General features: G+C 39.2%; 1 protein-coding gene across 5 annotated transcripts in view; it reads right to left on the minus strand.

Moving 5' to 3' along the window:
* Nucleotides 1–24945, minus strand: part of TBL1XR1 (TBL1X/Y related 1) — a 120047-nt gene that overhangs the window by 7244 nt on the left and 87858 nt on the right. For 4 of the 5 annotated variants that reach the window (XM_068145037.1, XM_068145035.1, XM_068145034.1 and 1 more), the window contains 13 exons: nt 14557–14659; nt 12245–12390; nt 10559–10778; nt 8473–8605; nt 8160–8301; nt 7813–7876; nt 7613–7710; nt 5786–5846; nt 4457–4578; nt 3914–3988; nt 1423–1550; nt 1079–1244; nt 95–196 (listed from right to left, as the gene is read on the minus strand). In XM_068145037.1, the coding sequence (XP_068001138.1) occupies nt 95–196; nt 1079–1244; nt 1423–1550; nt 3914–3988; nt 4457–4578; nt 5786–5846; nt 7613–7710; nt 7813–7876; nt 8160–8301; nt 8473–8605; nt 10559–10778; nt 12245–12390; nt 14557–14614 (1515 nt within the window). In that variant the 5' untranslated portion in view covers nt 14615–14659. Of the gene's footprint in view, nt 1–94; nt 197–1078; nt 1245–1422; nt 1551–3913; nt 3989–4456; nt 4579–5785; nt 5847–7612; nt 7711–7812; nt 7877–8159; nt 8302–8472; nt 8606–10558; nt 10779–12244; nt 12391–14556; nt 14660–23337; nt 23449–24945 lie in introns of all 5 variants that reach the window. The other variant, XM_068145033.1, reaches the window with a different exon arrangement.

Genomic DNA, 24945 nt, shown 5'->3' on the forward strand with positions numbered 1-24945 from the left:
CAGCTACAGAATGAAATTTTGTCTCCACTGCTAGTCAAAAGACTTCCGGAAGATGCTTGTTGTTAGAATGTCAATCAAATCAAGCAGCACTTACTGAACCATCTGAAGCACTTGCTCCAACTTTGTCTCCTGCTGCATTCCAGCAAACCTCAAAAATCCCTCCTGTTCCCCGATAACTGTGAACTAGGGCACCTGTCTAAAGAGGGATAAAATACATAATTAATGTCACAAAATCCAGGTGAGCAAGTAAAAGCTGTACAATGTGTAAAGCTTCCCCACTGCTTTTAAAAGCTGAGATTCTCAGAGGAAATGGTCCAGATGAAACTCGTGGACAATCTCAGCACTGCGTCAAAAGACACAGTGACAAACACAATTATTGCATCTTGATCTCTATGTCTGACAGGCAAAAGTGGGGGTGGTCATGACTACTTCCAATTACTGAAATGAGCCTTTCAAAAATTAATATCCAGTCCCCAGGGCCAGAGATCACATCTTGTGCAACAACAAGGTCTTTAGACTTCAATTTGCAACCAGCCTTTTGGGTTTTTTTTTCCCCCAGAAATGCAAAAGAAGTCAGAGTGTCTTGTCTTAGAAACTCATATAGAAACATTTTGTTGTTATTGTCTTTTCTCACTTTATGTTCTCTTCTTTTCAGTGAAATCTATTAAATAGCTATTGGAGCTGTACGTCAACATCCAATAATCCTTTCTTCTCAGCAAACCTGTTTCATCAGGAGTTTAAAAATTCAGAACTGCTAAAGAAAATCTTTGGTTGTAACATGTTGGAGATTCTTTTAAATGCTTTTTGTTGTTGTTGTGTTGTTGGGGTTTTTTTTAGCATTTTTGTTTGTTTTGCTAAGCAAAGACAATCATTACTTCACCATAGGCAAGAACTCAAAGAAAGAAATGAAATATACATCTTTTAACAGAATTAACCTTAAAACAAAAGAGAAAGCAAATCAGCATGTTAAGAATGTCAAAGCTCTTTGTGGCTAAAGCACTATCAAGCAATACAGGCTGGAAGGGTCCTGATGGAAAAGACCAAACCAGAAACTTCTAAACAGACAGATGAGCTATACCTGTGTGTTCCAGATGTGTACACATTTATCAAAGGAGCCACTGGCCAGGTACCTGCCATCAGGACTGAAAGCTACACTGTACACAGGTTCTTGATGTTTTGTCAGAGTATGAATACAAATTCCTCTGTCTACATCCCATAACCTAACAGTAGAATCGAAGGATGCACTGTCAAGGGAAAAAACATAGATTAATTACATCTCAATTTGATATACATTTGTTATTTACACAAACACAAAGTTATCAAGTACTCTACATGCTTCAAAACATTCTCTGAAGCTACATATACAAAGAGTGAAGCTAAAATAAAGCTCAACAGGCATTTAAAACCAGGATTAAACAATACCTTGCTAACATGAGATTGGCATTTGGGTTATTTGTTCCTGGTCCTGTGGGACTCCATTTGATAGTATAAATTTCTTTGTTGTGGGCTTGTAAATCATGGACACAACTGTCTTGTTTCATACTCCAGATCTATGATACACAAAAGAAGAAAACACAAAGACATTCAGTACAATATTGTACAAAAATAAGTTTTACACCTTTCTTTACAATTTGCAGCCTGACTGCTACCTTTTAGGCAACTCAAAGCATTTGCTCTGACTGCTAGGTTACAGAAGAAATTACAACAAGTGTTATTCCAATATTCTCCACATTCTGAGTTATAAGTACCTGATGGGGTTAAGGAGCAATAAAGGTGCTGTCTATAGAAAACAATCTGCATGTGTTAACTACAAGCCCCTTGAAAAGTGCAGGGATAGGAACAGATGCTCAAATGAGAAGAGCAGTATGTGTAGGATCATGTCTGAGTTGACAAAATATCACAGTCCTATTTTTAAATGAACTTCTTGCTACACAGACTGAGTGAAATGACAGAGTAGTACAAAACCATTAGTGCACACTGCAAAAACTGTGATAGCATTTTCCTGGCTTATTAGGATTTGCACTGCCAGCTGTTTGTTCAGTACTTCACGCAGCTCCTGGATTCCAACTCCCGCATGATAACCTTCAACAAACTAACTTCATTCTATTAAGAATTTGCATTGCCGTTGCAAAAGGGATATGGGAACACTTTTAGATCTCTTGCTAAATGTGAAACTTGATACAGGATCTAATAATCTGAATGCTTTTTCTAATGATACCTGTTTTAGTAGTGCTTTTAGCTCACACTTTGCTAGAAAAATCTAACAGGATTGTTTAAGCCCAGCTGTATTTAAGATGCAATTAAGGTGCATGTTTAAATGAATGATGCTTCTCAGGACTGGTGCCTTACAGAAGGGAAAATTGATTTTCAATGTGCAGGCACAATTAAAATTTTATTTCCAATTTCAATTGATGGGATCAAAATCTAGCTTCTCTTCATAAAGCTAACAGGTGAAAACAGTCCATATTATCTACCCTAGAGAAGACCAAGCTGGCATCAGAAGAGATAAAAATAAACAAATAAAGCACTTTCATGTTTCAAAACCTGACATTCAATTCCTACTGCCATTGGAAAGTAAGCAATTCACAAGTGATTAGTCATGTGTAGACTTATTTACAAGTAATTTGGCTTCTAGTTAATCCTGAACAAAATCATAAATTCTTTTTAGACCGGGCTGAATTCAAAACAACCACCAAGAAATTAATTGCCTGAGCCCAGAAACAGTGACACATTCCCAGTTATCTCATCCCTACTCACTGGGAGGCAGCAGCAACAGATTTGAATTCATCTCACTTGAGTATCAGTTGCCTAAGTATTAAATTCCCAACTTAAGCTGTCTATTTTGACTCCATCCACTGCCAGCGGAAAACAATTGATGCTCCCCCAGGGTTTATTCATCATACTTGACTTGGACATTTCACTGAGGAAAGGATAAACTGTCCTTCAGTGGTGCTAGACACTCTGTCGACTAAAGATGTCTAGACATCTAGCTTTAGACTGGAGGCTTAATACTTAAATGATTATATTTAGATAAGGTGATTTCCATTTGCAAGAGCCTGACTGTGTGCCAGCCCAGGAGAGAATACCTGGCTGTACATTCAGCCTTTCCCTGTCTCTGATTAAACAGCGGTGAGCTACACGAAACTAACTGTCCCAAGAGTTACTAATAGGACAGCAGTGTCAACATAAAAAACCTATCCTGAAACTCTACAACCACAGAGCTATACCATCAACTGTACAGGGACAGGAGCAATACAGAAGCACCTGCACCATGGAAACCACACAGGCCTGTCAAGTAGGAACAAAACCCATTTCTCCTAGTAATCTAACTTGGTGGTACTTTTGTATGGATCTCTGGTGTGCCTTGAAGTTCTATGTGTAAGTTACAGTATCCTTTCCATTGACAAGTTGCCCTAGTTCTACAAGAAATCATATTACTACTAATTATTTGGAGGAAAAGAGTAGGTGCAGTTGAAAACAGCAGATGGACTCCTGATACACTGGAAAAAACAAGGACTACAGCATCTTAAGAAGTAATATACCAAAGGTTTTAACCAGAAGAAAACCAGGAAAGAAGGAAGCCACCCATTCCTGTATCTGTTACATAACATGCATTCCAGGTCTTCCTTTTAACCAAAAGCAACCATCAAGCGTGACAGCCTAATGATTAATGACCTGATTCTGTAAACGGCTAAAAGCACCTAATAAATCATGCTCCAAGTCTCAGAGTTGCAGCTTGTAGCAAGTTCTCTGGACCAAAGCTTGGCTCTGACTAAAGGATTGCCTAATCTTGCTATATTAAAAAAAGAACAAATATTAGATGACACAGCAAGAACAGAGAGACTGCTGGATTGCCCAAGCTAACAGTGCACATTCCAGAATCCTACAAAGAGCCAGTACCAACTCCTGTTACCTTTAGAGTCATATCGTCAGAGCAGGAAGCCAGAAGATTACCAGTTGGATCCCATTTGATTGCATTTACTTCATTCTAAAATTGAACAGTGAGAATAAGTTGGAGTCTTCACTTCCATTAGAAATGATAGCTTACAAAGATAAAAGTTGGACAGCAGTTATTTGTGTAACTTGTGCAACATTTCATTTTCATTCCAAGCTTTGCCTTCAATAACAACAACCTTTTGCTACTCGTTTGTCACATTTTCCCATGCATGCTCTTACGCATAGGAAAATCTTCAAAGGTACTATGTTTCTTCTTCTAAAGCTCACTTTGCTATGCCACCTTGGCACTGGTAACAAAGCTGAACCGGGAGAGACTTGTTCCAATAATGACAGAGATTACAGTTACTACTTGACCTTAACTTCAATCACCTGTGTATGCACACCTCTTGCCAAAGACCCACACAAGGTATACTTGCTGTATGCTGACAAATATACGGGGCTCCCAAATCTCTCATTAATAGAAATATCCCATAGCAACCCTCAATTTTCCAGTACTTACTGTATGACCCTGGAAGGTTTTGATGGGTCTATCTTGTCCTAGTTTACAAACGTGAATACACATGTCTGTACTGCAAGAGGCAAATGTGTTGTTACTCTGCCAGTCAACATCTAATGCTGGTGCTAAAAGAAAAAAGAAAGGCAAGTAAAAATATGGGATGTATTCCGCTGGAGTTTCATTTGCAACGTTCAGCATGCACGTTACAACAAATGCCAACAGGAAGCAACCATGAATTTTACAGCAGTTCTAAAGATAATCAGACACTATGAACAGTGAGAAACAGATTCAAAACCAGTCTTACACAAAAAGCTGAAACAAAACAGCAGTCATTAAGACATGGAACATACCTGAAATGAAACAGTTACATGGAAGATAGTGCAGGAAGACAACAAACTGTAGTTAAGTCATCTATATATAAATCTCAAGACACAGAATAAGGCACAGGTTCCCACAACTTAACACATCATCATGCATGAGCTCATCTCCACTAACAGTCCATGCTCCTGCTGATAGATGGCAGCCAGCAAAAGGTAATGATTTATTTCCTTTCTTAATTCCAGCATTATAAGGTATGGTAACTTGAAGCTTAATCAGAGGCAACATATTCCATCTGATCAAGCCAAGATATTTAGGGCAGACAGCACGCAGAATTGCTTGGAGTAAATCAATGTTTCTGATTGTTGTCATGCCACTAAAAACATAGTGCGAGTGGAAAAAAGAACTGGAAACAAGACACATTTCTTAAAGGCCCTTCAATGACACGTTTGTCATCCTCTCTATTCTATTTACCATCTGATTCTGGCAGGCTTGCACAGCATGCAGCCCACAAAGCAATTTGTCTGACCTCCTGAGAGGCTGCACTCTCATCCCAGCTGGCCGGTGACCAGCCTTTCAGCTGGTTTGTGGCCAAACAAACTGGGGACGGCACAGCAGGCAGCACAGAACAATGGGGTACGGAGCTGGGACTACTGTAGCACGAAGATGACAAATGCAGTCCATAGCTGATACACAAAAATCCTTTGTAGCCCACCCACTTGATTTGTCTGCCACTCTACTACAGAAAGTCAGTAATATCTGGATTATCTCTTATGACTCACAGAGCTGCAAGAAAACTTTGAGTTAGAAAGTTTTAGGATCAGAACAATTCTCTCTTTGTTTACATTCTCTAAATTCATAAGACTAGGAATACAGGAATCGGTATCCAAAGACTGCCTGTAAGATTAAAGGTAATTAAACTTCAGATTTTAAAAACTGTTTTAATAAATAACACTTTTTTTTTTTTCCATCTTTCTAGGTGACAATCCCTGAATTATCAAGATCAAGACTTACCAGAATGAAAAGGAAACTGCTGCTTGGCTTCACCAGTGTGGGCATCCCAAATAATCGTGGTCTGTATTAAACAGATAAATAAACAATAAAATAAACTTGTACAAATTGCTGATTTCCTCCCAACTACCACCATTCACACACACTACCTAGCCTACTCCCCACTGCCCAAACCTGCTCCTGACTATTTATTTCTAGTGTTTTAAGCAGTACTAACAGAAATGATAGTAGATGTACAGGCAACAGTAGAAAAACCTTAACACACTGCAGCTTTAGGAGTTTAATCACAGCATTTTGGGGTCTGCAGGGAAGAAGGGGCTTATGGGCTTTTTTTTGTAATAAACAAAATTACCTAGATTTATCTCCTCAGTCCTATTTATATTCCTCTACTTCGCTTCACATAGCTATTTCAATGGCAAATCCTTCTCCACTCAAATTGGAATTCCAAACACTCATTTTGTCCCAAAGGAGGCCCTTATGTAAACAATTACTCTCATACTTAAGAATCTGAAAGATTTAAGGGTGCAATTTTGAGTTATTCTCTGCCAACACTTCCGATATGCTTCTGATGAAAGAAATCTTACCTGACAGAATTAGTATTTTATAATCACTGTATTATATGCCTGATTTACCTCAATGATCAATGAAAATTTTGACACTGAATTCAATGGAAGAATGAACTGATCACACAGATTATTTATGAAAAAGAAGCATAAGGTTGGGTCAATCTCTCTGCTATTGTAGAATATATTTCAAAGCACAATCTCAGTTGCTTTGTCCAAGGAGTTTTATTGACTGAAGCAAGGCTTTTATCTCTTCCTAGAATATTTTTCTGCCAATTAAAGCTGTACCTCCATGAAGATTTTACAGCTAGGCTAAGCCATCAGCGCTGCCAAACCCAAGAAATCCATCCTTTCTATGCTTTTAGACATTTACTTTTTATTCCATAGTGGCAGCACAAGCAGGCACTAAAGCAAACCAGGTTAAGTATGTGCAGGGAGAAAAAAAAAAAAAAAAGAGAGAAAAGAAAGAAAGAAAGAAAGAAAAACAATCCTAAGAGAAAATCTTCTACAGTGACACAGCCAGTCTGACAAATTATGGGCCTCTTGTCTTACTGAGCTTGCAGTTTGCCAGTCTCACTAAGAGAAAGGCTGTGTTTACTTCTGCACCTTGAATCAGTTACAGGGGAAAAACTGAACTCTTACTTTTTGAATAGTCTATTCTATTCTTTGCATTTGTCTTAGGTCTATTCTTTATCACTATGTGCCCTTCCCAACATTCATAAAATTTCTCCACAGTCACAATAGCTTTGGACTTTGTGAGTCTGTTTAGAGATGTGAAACAAAACATAGTTAAACAATGAGCTGGATGGCACTACACTACTACTGGCACCTCCCTGGTCAGTGTATCCAATTTTCTTAATGTTCCAGCTTAAATCTTTTTAATCATCCTCAGGCCTGACTGATATCCAAATTAGCCTGAACCTATTCATCCAATACAACCTTTTTCTGAGACTTTGCATAAAGTGCTTTGCTAAATTCAGATGATTTGATTTTACAAAGGTGTAATGTTGCTGCATCCAAAGCAGGCACTTTCCAACTTCACACTAACCTAATAGGGAAGAGGATCTGAAATCTAACAAACTAAAGTATCTTGAACTACTATAAAACACAAGGAAACATAGACAGCATAACAAGCTCTCTGTAAGTATGTATTTATGTTCCATGCCTTTAGTTTAATTTACTTACTTTCTACAGCTTTGCTATTATGGTTACAATTAGATTATAACGGTGAAGGAAAGAATTTTAATTTTACCAAAGATTATCTCACCTTGTCCACTCCTGCACTTAAAATGAAGTTTCCTTTCTTGTTCCATTTTAACGCAAATATAGGACCTTTATGTTGCCCTAAGGTGCTGGCAAGATTACCTGAAAATTTATATTGATATGAATACATTAAAAAAAATAAAAAACTATGCTGTGAGCCACAATATAGGAAATCATACTGGAAATTAGAAGTATTTCACTTACCATCTTTAGTCCATATCCTTGCAAAGCCATCGTAAGACCCAGTTGCTAGAAGTGTACCTTCACTCTGTCAGCAAAAAGATTATTTTACTCCTTTAGCTTTACTGTATAACTCAAAGCTAAAGAGCACAAAGCTTATTTCAGGTAGAATAAAGCTGCATAAGAATTATAATACCCAGTCCATTGACTAGAACTTATTAAAAAGAAGTGCCTGAAGTATGACTCAAAATTAGAAATACTTCAGGAGCCATGACAGAGAGATGCACAGTTGTTGTCACTTAAAATTTGTCTATGCAACACTATAGGTGCCATTTTCTCCTAGTATTTTGAGCTCTGCCATTTCTGCTTACATTCCAATCCAGTGATGTTACATCTTTGTTGCTGGGTACATCCTGCCCTCCTTCTCGTATACAGTGTCGAAGTACCAGCTGCGTAGAGCCGCTCGTGCTGTTTTCGCTGAGGTTCCATATCCGTGCTGTTGAATCTCCAGATCTAAAAAACAGTTAAATCCATTTTCAGAAGTATTCCTTTCAAAACAAAGAATGTTGTGGCACTCAATGTAGAAGGCATTAGGGGAGGTGTTATTCTGACTTGTTACCATCATCACCCAGAAGTAGGCCAATGAACACCAGTATGGCATACAAACACGGTTAATGCACGTACCCTGAGGCCAAAAGGTCACTGACGGGATTCCAGGCACAGATGAACACTTCAGATTCATGGCCGCGCAGCACCACTGCCTTGTTGGGAGGGATTTCAACATCTCCATCTACTTCCATCATATCTGTGTGATTATCTGCATTATGGGAAACCACAGTAAAGAGAAAGGGATTTTAGTATTTTGGAACAATACATTGTAACTACCGTATGGCTCACGTTCATCAGGGATGAGCCCAACGATTAACTCTCAATTTACGTGGATCCAAATCTGACAGAGCCGTACACGTTCCTTAATAATCCCAGTTCCATTTACAAAGTAGTGTAAACAGATGGAGAGTTTCAAAAATGTGAGAAAGCTCTTAGCCCTTCTAAACCTCAGCATTTAAATAGAGTTAATTTTGGAACTTCAAAATTGAGGCCAAAAGTTAATTTTTTGCTATGTTAGAAAAAAAAATAATAAATGCCTATGTTAGAAGTCCTCACAGTTTTTCAGGCTGACACCTCATAGTACAATATGTTACTACTCTATCTGGTGCTGGAAAAAATACGTTTATGACACACTCATTTTCAATAATCTCTCTTTTCTCACCAATTGCAGTCAAGCAGGTTTTAAATCTACATCTCAGACACATCATTTACAAACTGGTTTTAATTAATATAACAACATTTGGTGATACAGTAAACCGATAACAGAGCTTTTTAAACTGCGTCGGCAATTACGGCGGAATTGTGGCAATACAGAGCTTTCTGCGTGGAAGTGATGTTGAATCCATATTGTTCTGTACAGCGTACTGGGGTAATTCAACTGACAAAACAGTTTCCTTGGCAGCTAACATCCATCATTCTCTATTATTAAAACTAAATTCACACTGAGTGTAAACGCGGAACATAAAAAATGCTGCAGTTCACCTGCGTCATATTTATTCACTGTGGTTAAACAAATCATTCCAGGTCTATTGCTTAATTTAATATTAAGGGTTCCTGTCACTGTTTGCATGTGTGAGAAAACAAGAAAAGGCTATTAGAATATGCATATTTTAAAGAAAGAGCACCACATAAAACATTGCTTCAATTAAAGCGAATCAATGCCAGTATCATTTGGTGTACCAGCCAGTAGGGGTTGCTGGTATATCACATTTCAGAGTGGATGAGATCTGCAGTTTATACTTGCTTCATCCAGTTCACAGTTAACAAGTAAATTATCTTTTGAGATTCTTAAATGACAGCTTGTTTAAGCCAAAGATTATATCTCCATCTTATTTATTATGTACAATAATAAAAAAACCCAACTAGTAAACTCCATCTGTAAAATGCAAAACCTTTACATGGCTTGATAAGAACATTCTCTCAACAAAGTCTTTTCTTTAGGTGCTTTTATTGCAAGATCTGTAACCTCCCCTCTCAAATGTTTAATTCAGACTTCAGCACACTAGTTTCAAAACTCACATTTTAATACTTGACCTGAACTTTTCTCCATTAAGACTGATTGTGAAGTATGCTCTTTGGAGCAGTGATGGCAAATAAAACTCACTTGTCTCACCCATCCCAGCTACAATGGAACCAATGAATAAACCAAACCTGCACACAGCTGCATTGCGTAAGTCTGAACAGGAAAGCATGAAAACTGATACTGATAAACGAGAAAAATGACACAGGATTTGTCTCAGCAACCATGACGACCTTGGCACAACAAGGACATCTGTCCTACAGAGAGCCACTTACAACTCTCCAACTCATAGGGTTAGCAGAACCTGTAAAAAATAGTTGGCAGCAGTTCAGAAGCAATGTTCAGTTTAAACCAGGTGCAGATAAGCAGACTCCTCTCCTTGTTCCTTGTAGAGGGGCCAAAGCTGAGGAGGTGCAATATTTAAAAGTGTTTTTTTGATCTTTATGCAAGAGCTCTCAGAGGATCCTGTAAAAAACCTGATGATGATGGGAAAGGGTCAGCATTGGGAGTGAGACTGGTCAACAGGATATTATGAATTAATTCAGAAGTTTGCATCTCCCCTGCAATTCCAAATATCAAACTGGGGACAGCCAAAGGTAGAGACACCACCTCATTGTTAAGGTCACTTCTTTCTCAACTTACTTGCTATAGTATGTGCTCCATTCTCTTCTCCATTTGCAGTATTTTCTCCATTTTTCGCTGATCCCTGTTGGTTAGTTGTGGCTGCAGCTGCAGCAGCTGCTGCCTGCTGTTGTGCAAGTTTATCTCTGTAGGCCTGTTGTCTTGTCTGTACCACATCAGGCATTACTGCATCTATCAGTGAGAGAGACTCTATCGGCCTACCATCAAACAAGGTACCATCCTAAATTACAGCAGAGAGAGAAAACAAAGAGAGACAACACCAAGTACAGATTAACATTATGGGCAAAAACTCCAAGGAAAACTAAATAAAAAATGTTTATTTAATATAGTAAGACAGGTTACAAATGGTGCTGGAAGTGATATCTCACCACAGTTCTGGTTAGGATTGGGATTTCAGTCTAAAGTTAAGCAGCCACCATAAATATGCAAAAAAAGGCACTGCAGGCCTCTGGCAGAGCTTGTGGAATCAAGAGTTATATGCTCCAAGTCTGCTAAATCATCTGCTAAAGCAAAAAATTCTGTAAGCTATCTATGAATATGATTTCAGCCATGAATGACTGCAACAAAAATCTAATGGTTTGTTTGAAGAGCTGCAAACATTACAAGTCAGGTCACTGGCTTGTGAAGCTATTCTATCTTACTAGACTAATACTTTCCATAAACACATTATCTGGAGAGTTGACTAGTTTTCTTCCTTTTTTAAACAGTGCTGGCATGCTTTCAAACAACAAGGAAGAATTTTATCCTGAAATGGACAAGACCCAGTTAAAAATACCCTTATGCATATGCTAGGGCTTTGTAAGAATCTATTTTTAGGTGCTAGAAGGATTCCTTGCAATAAATACAGGGTCTCCTCCTTCTATTCCAATCACTTGCTTTATTTTTCTGAGGCTTCCTAAGGGAAAGGATTTGCTTCACTGGGACTATGAAAACTACACATCAACAGCAGACATGAGGGAGACTGGAAAGTGTAGAATTAGTGAAAGAAGAACAAAAATAGTTTCCTTCTGTAATATAACTGATACATACAAAGGCTGCTAACCTTCCAGGCATAAATGAGAAATGGAATTGAGGGCAAGTATCTGCAGCATCAAGCAGAAAGATGCATAGCTTTCTGTACTGCTGGAATAACCATTTAAACATCAAATTTAATAGATTCTGCTCAAGATGAATTAGCCAGTAGAGGCAAAAATCAAACTGACATACACTTTCATCCTTTCTGCCACAAATTGAAACCCTCTGTCTATTTGGAAACCTTGCCTTTGGGCTCTGATTAATTCATTATGATGACACATCACCCAAATGAGAGCTGCATAGTGCTCTCCCACCTCCCTAGTCCAAGTCTACCAAAACAAAAATTAAGAGGTTACTTGTCTCAATGATATCTTATTGCACTTGTGTGAATTTACTACAACATTATATTAGGGTAAAAACTCTACAGACAACGGACCTTTAAGCAATGAGCCAGAACACCATGCCTGGTGTTGTGTGGCTGCACTGGGCAGAACCCCTACCCAGTTATGTCACTCCATTCTGGTTCCACCACTGGAGACATGGTGAATACCAGCAGTAAGGAATCTGAAGTAAAAGTAAATAAATAGGATACAAGAAAGTTAAGAAAAAATACTAACATTCAAACTTACTGCAAGCGAGGACATAGCACTCCTGCAGGCAAAGCCTCCTTACCTCATTAATACTGACTTCTGCCTCTACATACTGCAGACCTTTCTGGATGATGGAAATCAAAGCAGCTGGTGGCACCAGAGCACCATTTATATTAGACTGGCTGATATGGCTCTCTATACCAAAGGTAAATGCTGAATGGGAAAAGCCTAAAGACAAGGCAAAGACATCAGAATTGATTTTATAGATAGATAATGCTACTTGCCATAACCACTGTAGGATCTTCTGTTTACAAACCTAAGCAAATCACACAAAATTCTAGCATTCTTACAGACTACAAAACACCTCTGTTGTTTCCCTTGTGATTCCAATTTGAGTGTACAAAAAGAGAAGAATGAAGTTTATACATAAATACAACAATTATTAATTATGGTATCATTGGCAAAACATTTGTGTGAGCAAATACAAAACTATGAAATACATGATTTGCAATGGTGTTTACATATACTTGTGTATTCTCTAACTGTGTATATAGCATTTAATCCAGTATCTCCAAGACCCAGACTCACTTGTTGTTTTTACTCTCTGACTTTGTTACCCATGAAGGTGAAATGGATCTGTATGTAGAACAGAAACCACTTCACGGTATAGTGCCGTCATAAGCGTGTCTGGTTTGGCACTTAAGTGGCAAGCATGATATGGTGCAGCACTGCTAGTTGTTTGCAATTTGTTTATTTGATCACCCTGAAAAGGCAAATTTGATCTAGAGACAGATATTTATTTCAGCAAATTAACTTTACTGTTATGAGAATTTTTCTTAACCAAAATAATGGGGTTTATTCTCCTCCTCTGCCTTCTGTCAAGTAACTAAGCTGCCTGCAAACTTTCAAATGAAAATTAAGCAATTTTGTAACTCTGGCTTCTGTGATAAAAGCAATCTGCAACTGGAATAAGAATGTGTAATAGTTTTTAGCAAATTCAGGCAAAACAATGAGTTTCTGCTTTCTTCTGACAAGCAGACACTGAAGAAGTTTGCCATCCACCATTACTTCTGGTACTTCCCTGTCTCAGTTTAGGAAGTCCATAAGCAGTGGGTGGATGTTGCATCAGATAAATGCATTTTCAAGAAACCTGAAGTCACCCATCAGCAATCACTAAAAAAAAAACCCCACTAAGAATCAGACGACGTCGAATCAGCAAGGGAATTAACACGTTAGAGCAAACCCCTTACACTGTTACCACAAGATTAAAATTTATTTTAGCTTTCACATGCAGACTACTTTGATGTATTGCTAAGAGCACACCCTTTTGTGCCAGGTGACAGCCATCACTTGTTCCTTTACTGGGGTATGTCCTAATTTCCAGTCAAATCTAACTGTTCTAAACGTAGGCTGCTTTAAGGCATTAGCATCATAGTTACGATAGGAGTAAAAGATAACACTGTCTCTTACATAGCTTCAAGAACAACCACCACCACAAAACCCTCTGCAACCATATGGCTGCATCTAGAAACCCAAACATGCAACACAATCTCCAACTGCTGATCCAAATGAGTTTGGGAAGTTTTAAAAATAAACTGTCCAAGGGAACACTACTGCTTTCTTACTTGTATTTTACAGGCACAGTCAGTTTAGACAAATATGACAGGAAAAAAGTTTCTTTTCCAGTCTGACAATATTCAACTGTCTTTCGCTCTTACTCCTAAGAAGCAAGAGGCTCTGGCTAGCCTGACAACAAAGGACAACATCCTCCAAGAAAGTGTCCTGCAGGAAGGGAGGCTTTTGAGAACCCAAGAGTTATTCCTGTAAAAACACTTGTTCATCTGCATTTAGACTCAAATGAACAAGTCATATGGTTACAGTTGCTTCTTCCTTTGAAATGCAGTAACATCTGCCCTCCCACAGTCACATTCCCACAAGGATTTTGGCAGCGGGGGTTGGACCCGATGATCTCTTGAGGTCCCTTCCAACCTCTAATACACTGTGATACTGTGATCTCTCGCAGGAGCATCATCACTCCAACAAAGAACAGGAAAAAGCAGTAGTTTGGTAGTCATCTTTTTTCTTCTTCTTCAAGTAGCCCCAAAGAAAATGGTGTAGGTAAGTGATCTCCAGGAAAATACATTTCTAGTAATCAAGTGAGTCCTTATTTGGTTGACTGCCATCTGAAGACTCCAACTGACTGAATCTGATTAAGTTACAGAAGGTAACTTGGCAGGAATTCATTCTCTTGTGGAGAAGAAACACCAAGAAACAGTTCAGACAGAAGCACATGCCTACTGGCAAAATAATAAATGAGTCTGTTTGCTAAAGCCAGTTGTAGATGAATACCAAATAAATTATGCATTAACAACCAGAATTGTAAAAACAACTCACCTGACTCTTGCAAGTATCTATATACCAGGAAGTTAACCTCATCACTGCTTATACTCATCTTTATTCCCAGTTAAACCATGAGGTCACAACAAAGGACACAACCCTGAAAATAAAGAAAAAAAAGTAGGTCAATTAAATATTTTTAGTTCCTAATACTCTCAATGAATGTGTATTTAGAATGCAAGTACCTCCCTGGCAGCATAGACAAGGGTTTTATTTTATAATGCAAATAATTCTACAGCAGTTGTTAAGAAGTCATTTGTCTTACCACAGCATAAAGGCCAGTGAATTAAATATTGAAGGGCTGAAGTCTCAAATGATGCAAATTGGTATGGACTGAAGACCTCAGATGCTAAGATGCTTAACACCAGTACTAAAAAGGCCTCATTTCACAGTGTTTCTAGAAAAAAATAATCAGTTGCTCCTAATCAGCATTATTGCTGCAGAACCATTTTTCAAACTGTGAATCCCTCTCTGCCTAGCCAGCAAAGACCAAGAATTTGGTTTTGCACTGGTATCCAAGCAAGGTCTCACTTTTATTTTCTAACCTACTTCAATTTTCAGGTACTTCTGCTCTGCTAAAAGAGTACAATATAACCTAGTATCTGTTCAAAGAAAGCTCAAGTATTTCCATTAAAAAAAGGAGCAAACATCTCAGCCATAAACATCTGCTTTGCAAAAGGAATTCTTTAATTAGAGGTATGCTTTAAACAGACCAATTTTTAGTAACACTTCCCTAGGCTTTCAATCCATGCTTTAAAACACTGATGGATAGATATTTGTCCCTTCATTTTAGTAAAGGTAGATGTTTAGCAAGACAATAATGTATGAGATTAAAAATAATTTTGGTGATACATTTTGAAAATGTGGAGCAAAATGGGTCTTTAAAACATGAAAATGAGGAGACAATACAGTATTTTTTCTAACTTTAAGGCTTATTTTTTGAGAACTTTCCCATGTTTTTAGAATGTCTGAAAATCCTGGTCTTTCTATGACATCTAGTAAAAACATCAGCTTCCAGAATATAGCAAACTAATGTCCATCTCCTCTTCCTAGTGCCTACCCAACTTGTCTCATCAACAGATCTTCAAAGTTTCTTCCCAGCCACCCACCACCATTTTCTTCTATGGAACTGGAGCATGAGAAGCTAAGTGACTCTCCTACTGTTATCTGAAAAAGTTTGACCTGGGTCTGATCAAAACAAACCAAAAGATTAGAGAATGGGTTTTCTTGTACTCTTCAGCTACACGGCTGCACACACGGTCAGGCCATTCACTGGTACTGCTTGAAGTGGGAAGGTGGTGAATGCAGCAGTAAGCAACAACTATGGAACTGTAATTGGTGCTGCAAAGCTGCTGTACGTATTTTTCCTAGGTATCTTTTCCTAGCAATGCTTCCCCAGATACCAGGACAAAATGACCATACTCTCTTTCTTATCATCTAACTTTCGAATTTTACCAGTCAGTTGCAACCACATTTGACACTGGGAAGAGTTGCCCAAGGTGTGACTTTCCTGCAAGTCCCATAATGTTATAGTAGGTAGATCCAATTAAACTCTATAAGAGAAGAGGCTACAGGATGAATTCAGACATCAAAATGACACGTGTTTGCCTGACACTACAGATGAACCCTGAAGACCCAATGAGCACATGGACATCTCCAAACTCACCCAACCAGCTAATAGCTGGGGGTAGGAGTGAGCACAGAATGCACTGCCCACTGGGTATGGAGAAGGCACAGGAAAAATTACATGGTCAATTACACAGTCTGAGTGCTGCACAGGGAGGACATAGACCCAGCTGGGACCAGAGGGACCCAAGTGGAAGAGCTGGAGGTTATCCTGCGCGGGAAACAGGGGGCTGCATGAGATGCTGGATGCATCTACAGAAACCCAGACCTCATGCTTATAGAGCAGCTTGAGCATACTGCACTGTCAAAGAGAGAAAAATGGTTTTAATTTCTTAAGGACAGAACTACTTAAATCCTTATCTCTAATGGGAAAAAAAAAATAATTGTTCCAGTATAGTAAGTTCTAAGGACTTGTAAAGAAAGTTTCACAGACATTAACTCTGCCCCACCCACCCACAGCCCTCAGCAATGCCTGATGTACAAGGTATACCCATCAAATTACAATACACTTTGAAGGCCTGTTTCTTGAGCAGTGTGTGAAACAAATACCATTTTTAGCCATTTCATGCATTAGCAACCAATTCTACCACAGGCAGGTCCAAACGCTAAATTTATTCAGCTATGTTTTGCTGTCATGGCCGGTACAGATCATCTTTATTTAAGACAGCTTGTTACAAAAAAGTTCTGCAGGAAGAGGAACAGTATTTTCCTTCAGAAATTAAGGTAATTAAATGTTAAAAGCCATGTAAAGAAGCCTTTTCACATTACACAAATGGTAGGCCCTTTGTTTCAAGGGTCTGATATTAATTTTTTTTTTAAAAAAAATCTTACTGCATCACCCCAAAAGACAGATCCAGACACAGAAATTAGATGCAAGTGCTGTTTGCTATATAGAAAGTACTTGCGTTGTTAATATAAAACTGCTTCTCAGCTGCAGACAGTACTGTGTGGATGCCACATAAATTCACCTATTTTGTAGTTGGACAGCTAAAGAAAAAAAAAACCATTTTGCTTCTCTTTTAAAAGTGCTGTTCAACCTGCCCAAACCAAATTAGTGTAATTTTTCAAGGTTGGTTCAGTGTTTTCCACAAGAGACCTTGGTTAAGGCCAGGAGCACTGCCACATGCTGTCCTGCCTGGCCATCAAGAGGTGGCAGTGCAACCCTGGCTTCTCTACCCGAGCAGCCAGAAAAATACACTGCTGTGTGCAATAAATCCATGGCTTGCCTGATGAGGACATGAAACTGGAAAGGGTGCAAAGGGTTTCTGTTTTTTACCAGGATATTGATTTATCCTTTCTATTAGTGCTGATCTAAATTTTCTGAGAACGTTTTTCTGTATTTAGCCCCATCCCAGGCTAGTGGTTCGGCCAGCACCCAAGAGACACCCACATTCACCCAGCTATCACCCAGCCAAAGGGAGTGAGGAACTGTGAGAAGAACAAGCAACACTGAACCACCTTTCTTCCAATCACAAAAGCAAACTGTCACATGAAAGAGAAAAATGCAGCAGAAGTACAGACAGGAAAGAATACAATAATTGTTTCCACTTGACAATTTTTTAAGTTGATACCAGGCTTATACAGTCAACTCTTGAAACTAGAGGCAAAGCCTCTAATCTGCTCCACCAAAGGACTGTGCAGTATGGCCACTTCCAGCTTTGGGCATAGCCTTCGACAACCAAAGAAGATGCTTGGAGCTGGATGAACCCCATTGCACGTGATGGTGAAGCTGCTGCTGCTTCCACCCAAAGAACTGTGCTGCCTCCCTCCTTGCTCATAGCTTCCTAGGAAGTAACCAGTGGGAATGACCTAAGAGAGTGGCAGTGAGGGGATGACAGCAAAAAGAAACAGAGGTGGGACAGAAAGAAGACCTATCAACCCCCAAACCACTGGCCCCACTGCTCTCAGTGCTCAACATACACAGCCACTGCCTCTATTCATACTGAAGTGACAATGTGCCAAGCATATCTGCCAAAGAAAAACAGTAATGGGAAGGAAAATAAACCTGCTAACCTACAAACCATGTTGAACATTTTCCCTAATGCCCTAGCACGGCCCCAGGGTTTGTTTGGGAGGTGGCAGAGAAGATTTCTAAGAAGTGGCGTCATGTAACTGGAACTGGAAACATGAGTAGAGAAGGTTGAAAAGAATAAGATTAGAAAGAAAAGAAAACCCTTTCTCTTCCTCCATGCACCCATGCATGCACACACACCCACTCTAAATACTAACAAATCTACTTCATCAATGATGGTTTATTTCCCCAAATCCACTATTTTCCCTTGCAACTGACTACTTATCTTGGCACTTAATAGATATTAATATTGCTTTTATTTTAGATACAGCAGCTAAACAAAAGCAGCTAAATAAACAAACAAAGACAGAAAAATTAGACCAAAATAAGTAGAAATCACAATTCCTACCAGTCTTAAATTTCTAGGCTGATCTACACTTCTAGGCTTGTTAAAAATATCTCAAGATATTTGCACCTGTATGTCCCAAATCCAGGCTGAAAATGTAACAAGATACTTGTTTGGGTGCTTACAAAAATTTCAAGTCTTCCACAAAACATTCTGTGGATTCACAGGAAATATGGGAAAAGCATGATGCACCCACACTACTGCAGTAGCTCCAAGCATGCTTTTAAAGGAAACCTCTCCCACTTGCCACTACTTTTGTTTTGCTCCTTGGAGTAGTTGCAGCACATGTGAAGAAGACTCCTTACTGGTAAAACTAGAATTAAATTTTAAAGAACCCCAAAAAATTAAAAAAAGAAATCCACACCAGACAACAAAAGCACATGCATGAGGGCTTAGGAATCATGCCCAGACTGCTCATGGACTTCCAGTCCCTGGGATCACACTAGGATCAATATTCATTGTTCAAAACAAAGCCTGCTTCCACGTGCTTCCTGTCAGCCTGTGGGCCTCTCAGCCCACGCTTGTCCCTGTGGTGCTCACAGTTCTGTAGCATCAACAAAACTATACTACAGTGTAGGTAACTCATCACTCTGCTCTTCCTTGATCATCCAAAACCACTAAGCCACACGCACAAGTAATCTGTAGGATTCCCTTCCTGGAAGGATCAGCCTGAGGTTTATAATACCACTGCTCAGACAGAATCAGCATAGTGTCAAGATATCCCAGGTAATTTTTAGTATCACCACAGGAAGTCCCTCAACTCCCAAAATTTATCAGGCATAAAACATATCAGCCATAAAATAAAAGTCCACTATCTATACAGATCCTGGCCTCCAGATCTACTCCAGAACTAGATGTGCCATGAGTCAGGAACAGACAAGACATGCAACTGCTTTAGACAAACTGATCCACTTATTCCAACTGTACATCCATGTCAGAAATCACACACTTTTTTTCCAAAGGAAATTAACTTTCTTTTCCCAGAACCAACACATGAACTCTAACTTAGCTTCCAGAGAGCAAAAACGGGCCTGTATTTCTGGAATGTGCCTACCATAATTCAGACACCACAGCCTGTGGGGTCTCACACAAGTTTCTCCACCCCTTGAGGACCATTCAGAGACTTTCCTATTTTGGGGAAAGTTTACAAGTAAAATCTGTTACAATGAGATCAAGTTCCACATTCATGAGCATTGGATCTGTAGGCTGATGTGTGTCCAACAGTAACAAATCTAATAGCACCTCTGAAAAATTGTTATTCTGCTTTGCATGTTTATGCTACCTTCGTACTCTTCCTCCAGCTTTATGTCAAATGCTAGAGAAGAGATGCCACCTGATAGGGCTCCTGGCCTATGAGGTTATTTGGTTGGTTGGGTTTTGTAGGGTGTGGATTTTTGTTTGGGTTTTTTGTTGTTGATTGGTGAAATTTTTTTGTTGTTGGATGTTTTGATGGTGTTTTGGTTTTTTAGGTTGTTGTTGGTGGTGGTTTTTTGTCTCCCCCACCAAACCTGAACTGTTAGAGGAAGCTTATAGATCAGATTAGCACTTAGTATCTCTTAATCACGGTTCTATAACATATAGTAGATTCATTACAGTAAGATTTATTGTGTCAAACAGCCTAAGAAAACAATACTTCTGCAGTTTTTAGGTGGGCTCTAACACACCCTAATTAGGTAGGATAACAGAAAAAAATGTTAAGTTTCTGTGAATAGCAATGCCCCAAAACACACCAGTCATCAATTTGTTAGCAAAGATGGTATGTTAAAGAGAACAGCTAATGCTCTGGTTATCTCTGAAAAAATGTTTAATATTCAGATATGAACAGACTGCTACATTTATCCATGGGAAACAGAAGTCTGGCTACAGAAACAATAAATCTACAACAGAAATATTGCTGCTCGTCCTTTTATTTTCCCCTCTTTCACAAGAAATCCAGGCAAATATTTTGCCAATGTGTGTGCACACAGACACTGACATCATTTTTCTTAATTGCTGCTTAAGAATTTCCCTTTTTTTAATGATCATGACAGTTAAAAGAAAAAGAAAGCAAATTATATCACCCAACCCTGGGAATGTGCAGGTTTTTAACTCCACCAAAGAAAAATGAATTTGGAAGAGCAGATTAAGTCCTTTTCAATGTTTTAAAAAGTAAACCAAAATAGTTATAAAACAAACAAACAACTAAACCAAATAAACTGACAAAATAAAACAAACAAAAAATGCATCCTGTGTGATACGAAACTCCTCCTCATTATGCTTTGCAGCTAACACTGGGAGTCCCTCAACCTGGCAAACCTACGTGCTAAACTTGACAGCAATGTGATTGCTGCCACAGTGGCTCAGGGGACAGACAATATTCTGTAGCCCAGGAAACTGCCACCAACTGCATCCAGGTCAATTAAGACAGTGAGACACCAATACCACCAAGTCTGCTTTATCAACTTGGAGATGCTGAAGAGAAGTTGTAAGGGTGTGACTTAAATCCAACCACTAAGACCAGGTAAACTCCTGGATTAGTGACATTTCAGGACTTCATTCAGGTACCAAACCTGCCATGTCAGTAGCTTGCAGGACTGCAGTTTTAATCAGAGGCTCCACTGTTGCTGGTGGCTGTTCTTTTACTAAGGCGTTCTGCAATGGCTCTTCCCCAAGACATGGTGGGTCCACCCCAAATAGATGTTGAACTCAGTAAGGTATCCAAAGAAGAGTTAAATGTAGTCTTTTAGGAATATATTTAGAAGGAAAACTCACAAAATAAACTGTGTTCCTGTGTATCAACCACGCAACGTACGACTCTTGTTCTGTATCCTTCTATATAAGAATCTATTAGACAGCAGTTTCAATCAAAATGAACATTTTCTCATACTTTAAAAAGAACCAAGAAAACCCCAAACTGAGTTTTTTTCATGTGTATCAACTAATTGCTCTAAACATTCCTATTTGCTCTTTCACATCTTCACTTGAGAGACAGGGTCTGATATTGTACTGGGCACAATACAAACGAATCCCTATTAAAGTTCTCCTGCTATCTGACAATCTGCAATTAGGAATTCTTTCTAACCTTCTGAATTTAATTGAAAATGTTCTTTAAATTAAATGCATAAGCTTTGTTGTAATATATTTCAAGATGAAAGTTATCTCATTTTCACCTGTCTCTAAATTACTTCTTTAAATGTGCCCTTTTTTAATTTTAAGATTCAATAATCTACGTCAAATGTGAAGTTGCATAAAAAAAATTATCTGTAATTCTACCTAATGAAGCTTCTTACTGATTTCCCATGTGATCAAGCCTTGGCTAGGGTTTTTTTTCCACCAATTTAAAACAAGAGATGCTGCTCATAGCTTTTAAGCCTACTGCTTTGCTGTCAATCTCAAGAATATAGCTTCATTTCCAAATACTGGGGGGAAAAAAAAAAAGTTTCCTTTCCTCATCTGAATTGTCTTCCTTAGCTCAGGCGATAAATATTTGTATTCTGTACTTCAGCCTTAATGATCTAATTTATGGCAACAGACTGTCTTTCTGTGCCAATTTGAGAGTATGAAGCATACAAGATGACAAAGCCAGTTTGAAATTTTCAGGGCGGGGGGGGAAGAAAAGAAAGAATTACAACCCTGAGGGGGATTACCCAAAACACAACAAAAATCACCCAAAGCCTTAGCTAAAAATAACAGTTACTGTCTCCTTATCTGAGTACTCAAGTCCCCAGAAACACCAAGCACAGTCCTGAGTACTATTACAAAATAAGCTGCAGATGAAGCCCATTTGTTGGTTTTGCCTAGAGCAAAGTAGTATTTAATTACTGAACTATGAATCTCCTCCCCAAAGTCATATGCTGTGTGACCCAGGAGACTGGGATTCCGGATGTTACAGCAGAGAGACAAGTGACAGTATATCCAGTATCACATTTCCAGGGCTATGGCTACAAAGCTGCAAACTTCTATGCTTTCTAGAGTTAAAAATACATCTTCCTGGACAGCTATAGGGCATCTTGCAGTGATTCTTGGCAGCTATATTTTGTAAATTCCTAGACTGACTAAAGAAACAGGGATATTTCTGGTACTAACACTTTATTCAACACTCTTCAGGTTATTAAACATCTTTCTTTCTTTTTCCTTTTTTTTCTTCTTTTGATATAGTGCAATGCGAGAAGAAATTATGTGTCTGGGGGACTATTTTTCTCCTTATTTCCTGTATCATAACAGCAAAAGTTAGTATTATTTTAAAGACTCTAACTATTTGGGGAACAATGAAAACAGACTTCTCTTTCCAGGTGCAACTTTTCTGCACGATGACAACTTTGTTAAGATAAAAGTAGTTCTGATACACCTTTCTTCAAGACCAGTATGTTATTCCTTCAAAGCTTAAAAGGCATATGAAGCTGCTCAGAACATGCACCTATATGCCAGTAAAACCACCAGCAGAAAGTCCTCTCTCAATTTTGACTACTTCATGAAATCTATCCCTTCTTAACTCTCCCTGAGATCCCTCCCATACCCAAACATCTTGTCTTGCTCCCCTGAAGGCAGCCAAGATAAAATGACATTTGTCTAGAAGTAATAGTCAAGTTAAAGCACTCTTTCAATACTTAAATAATCCTCAGAGCACACCAGGAAATATAACCAAACATTATGAAATATTTCCTTGATCGAACACCTAAGTCCAGACCAATGGCATTTTTTGGAAAGGAAAAACCTGCAGCTCTATGGGACAACTTTCACGGCTACATTGTCCTACCTTCACACAAGCTGGGCAGATGCCTACGGCAGCAAAACTGGAACTGTGCCACTTCTAAAACTGATTAGAAACAGACAGCTTCCAACTGATGACCAGAAATTGAGCATTTACCTGGGGAAGCAGCAGCATAAGCTTGATCAGTATGGATTACATTACAAAAATGACCTGCAAAGTCTACCATATAAGCGCTGCGTGCAAAATATGTCTAACTGTAATGGAGAGGAAAGTACCAGGCAAATACTTGTCGTTACTGCAGGGAGAAAGATTTCATAGAATCAATAAGGTTGGAAAATACTTCAGAGATCACCAAGTCCAACCTATGACCTAATACCTAATACCTCCTGACAACTAAACCATGGCTCCAAGTGCCACATCCTATACTCTTTTGAACACCTCCAGGGACGGCGACTCCACCACCTCCCTGGGCAGCACATTCCACTGGCCAATTACTCTTCCTTGGAAGAACTTTCTCCTCACCTCCAGCCTAATCCTCCCTTAGCACAGCTTGAGACTGTCCTCTTGTTCTGGTGCCGGTTGCCCAAGTTTGTCTCAAAAGAGGGAAAAATTTTGTATTGGAGGGGCCATGACAGGAACAGCAGTTAGCATCAGGCAAGCTGTAGAGCTTCCATTCATAGGCCATTAGAAAGATGTCCCTTTAGACAGAGTTACACTCCTTCAGGAATACCTAATTTAAATAAATTAAGACTTATGCAATCAAACCTATAGACCCTGTGTCAAGAAGGCTTTGTAAAACTGTTAAATGGCTGTACCAAGTGCTCAAATAACAGCCTGCTAACGTTGTCTGCATCTAGACACAGGCCAGCAGCAGGTTGCCAGCATCCAGTGCAAGAAAGATGAAAGCTGGAAGATGCTGCTCCAGTGTTTAAAAATCCCATGCAGTAGGATTTGGTGTGCAGCCGGTTTTTAGCATGCAGCTAAACAACTGCTAATCTGCTGTGCAGCACGAAAACCTTCGCAAAAAAAAATCAATTACGGGTGAATGTGGAAGCACAACCATTAATCCTCACTGGGATCGTGCTGAGGAAAAATTTCAGAGAAAACTGGTTGAGAAGAGCTTGAGCCAGGCAAAAGAAGCTTCACTTGCTTCTGCTGAGATTAAGGTAAGGGAGAGGCAACATTAGAATAGAATAGACCAGGTTGGAAGAGACCTTCAAGATCATCGCATCCAACCTATCATCCAACACCACCTAATCAACTGACCATGCAACCAAGCATCCTATCAAGTCTCCTGAACACCTCCAGCGATGGTGACTCCACCACCTCCTCGGGCAGCCCATTCCAATGGGCAATCACTCTCTCTGTGTAGAACTACCTCCTAACCTCCAGCCTAAACTTCCCCTGGTGCAGCTTGAGACTATGTCCTCTTGTTCTGGTGCTGGTTGCCTGGGAGAAGAGACCAACCTCTGCCTGTCTACAACCTCCCTTAAGGTAGTTGTAGACAGCAATAAGGTCACTCCTGAGTCTCCTTCTCTCCAAGCTAAGCAGCCCCAGCCCTCAGTCTCTCTCCTCATAGGGCTTGTGTTCCAAACCCCTCACCAACTTTGTTGCCCTTCTCTGGACACGCTCCAGCAAGTCAACATCCTTCCT

This window comes from Melanerpes formicivorus, unplaced genomic scaffold (assembly GCF_026170545.1).
Source record: "Melanerpes formicivorus ecotype bairdi unplaced genomic scaffold, bMelFor1.0.p_v2 SCAF_12, whole genome shotgun sequence".
Taxonomy (NCBI): domain Eukaryota; kingdom Metazoa; phylum Chordata; class Aves; order Piciformes; family Picidae; genus Melanerpes; species Melanerpes formicivorus.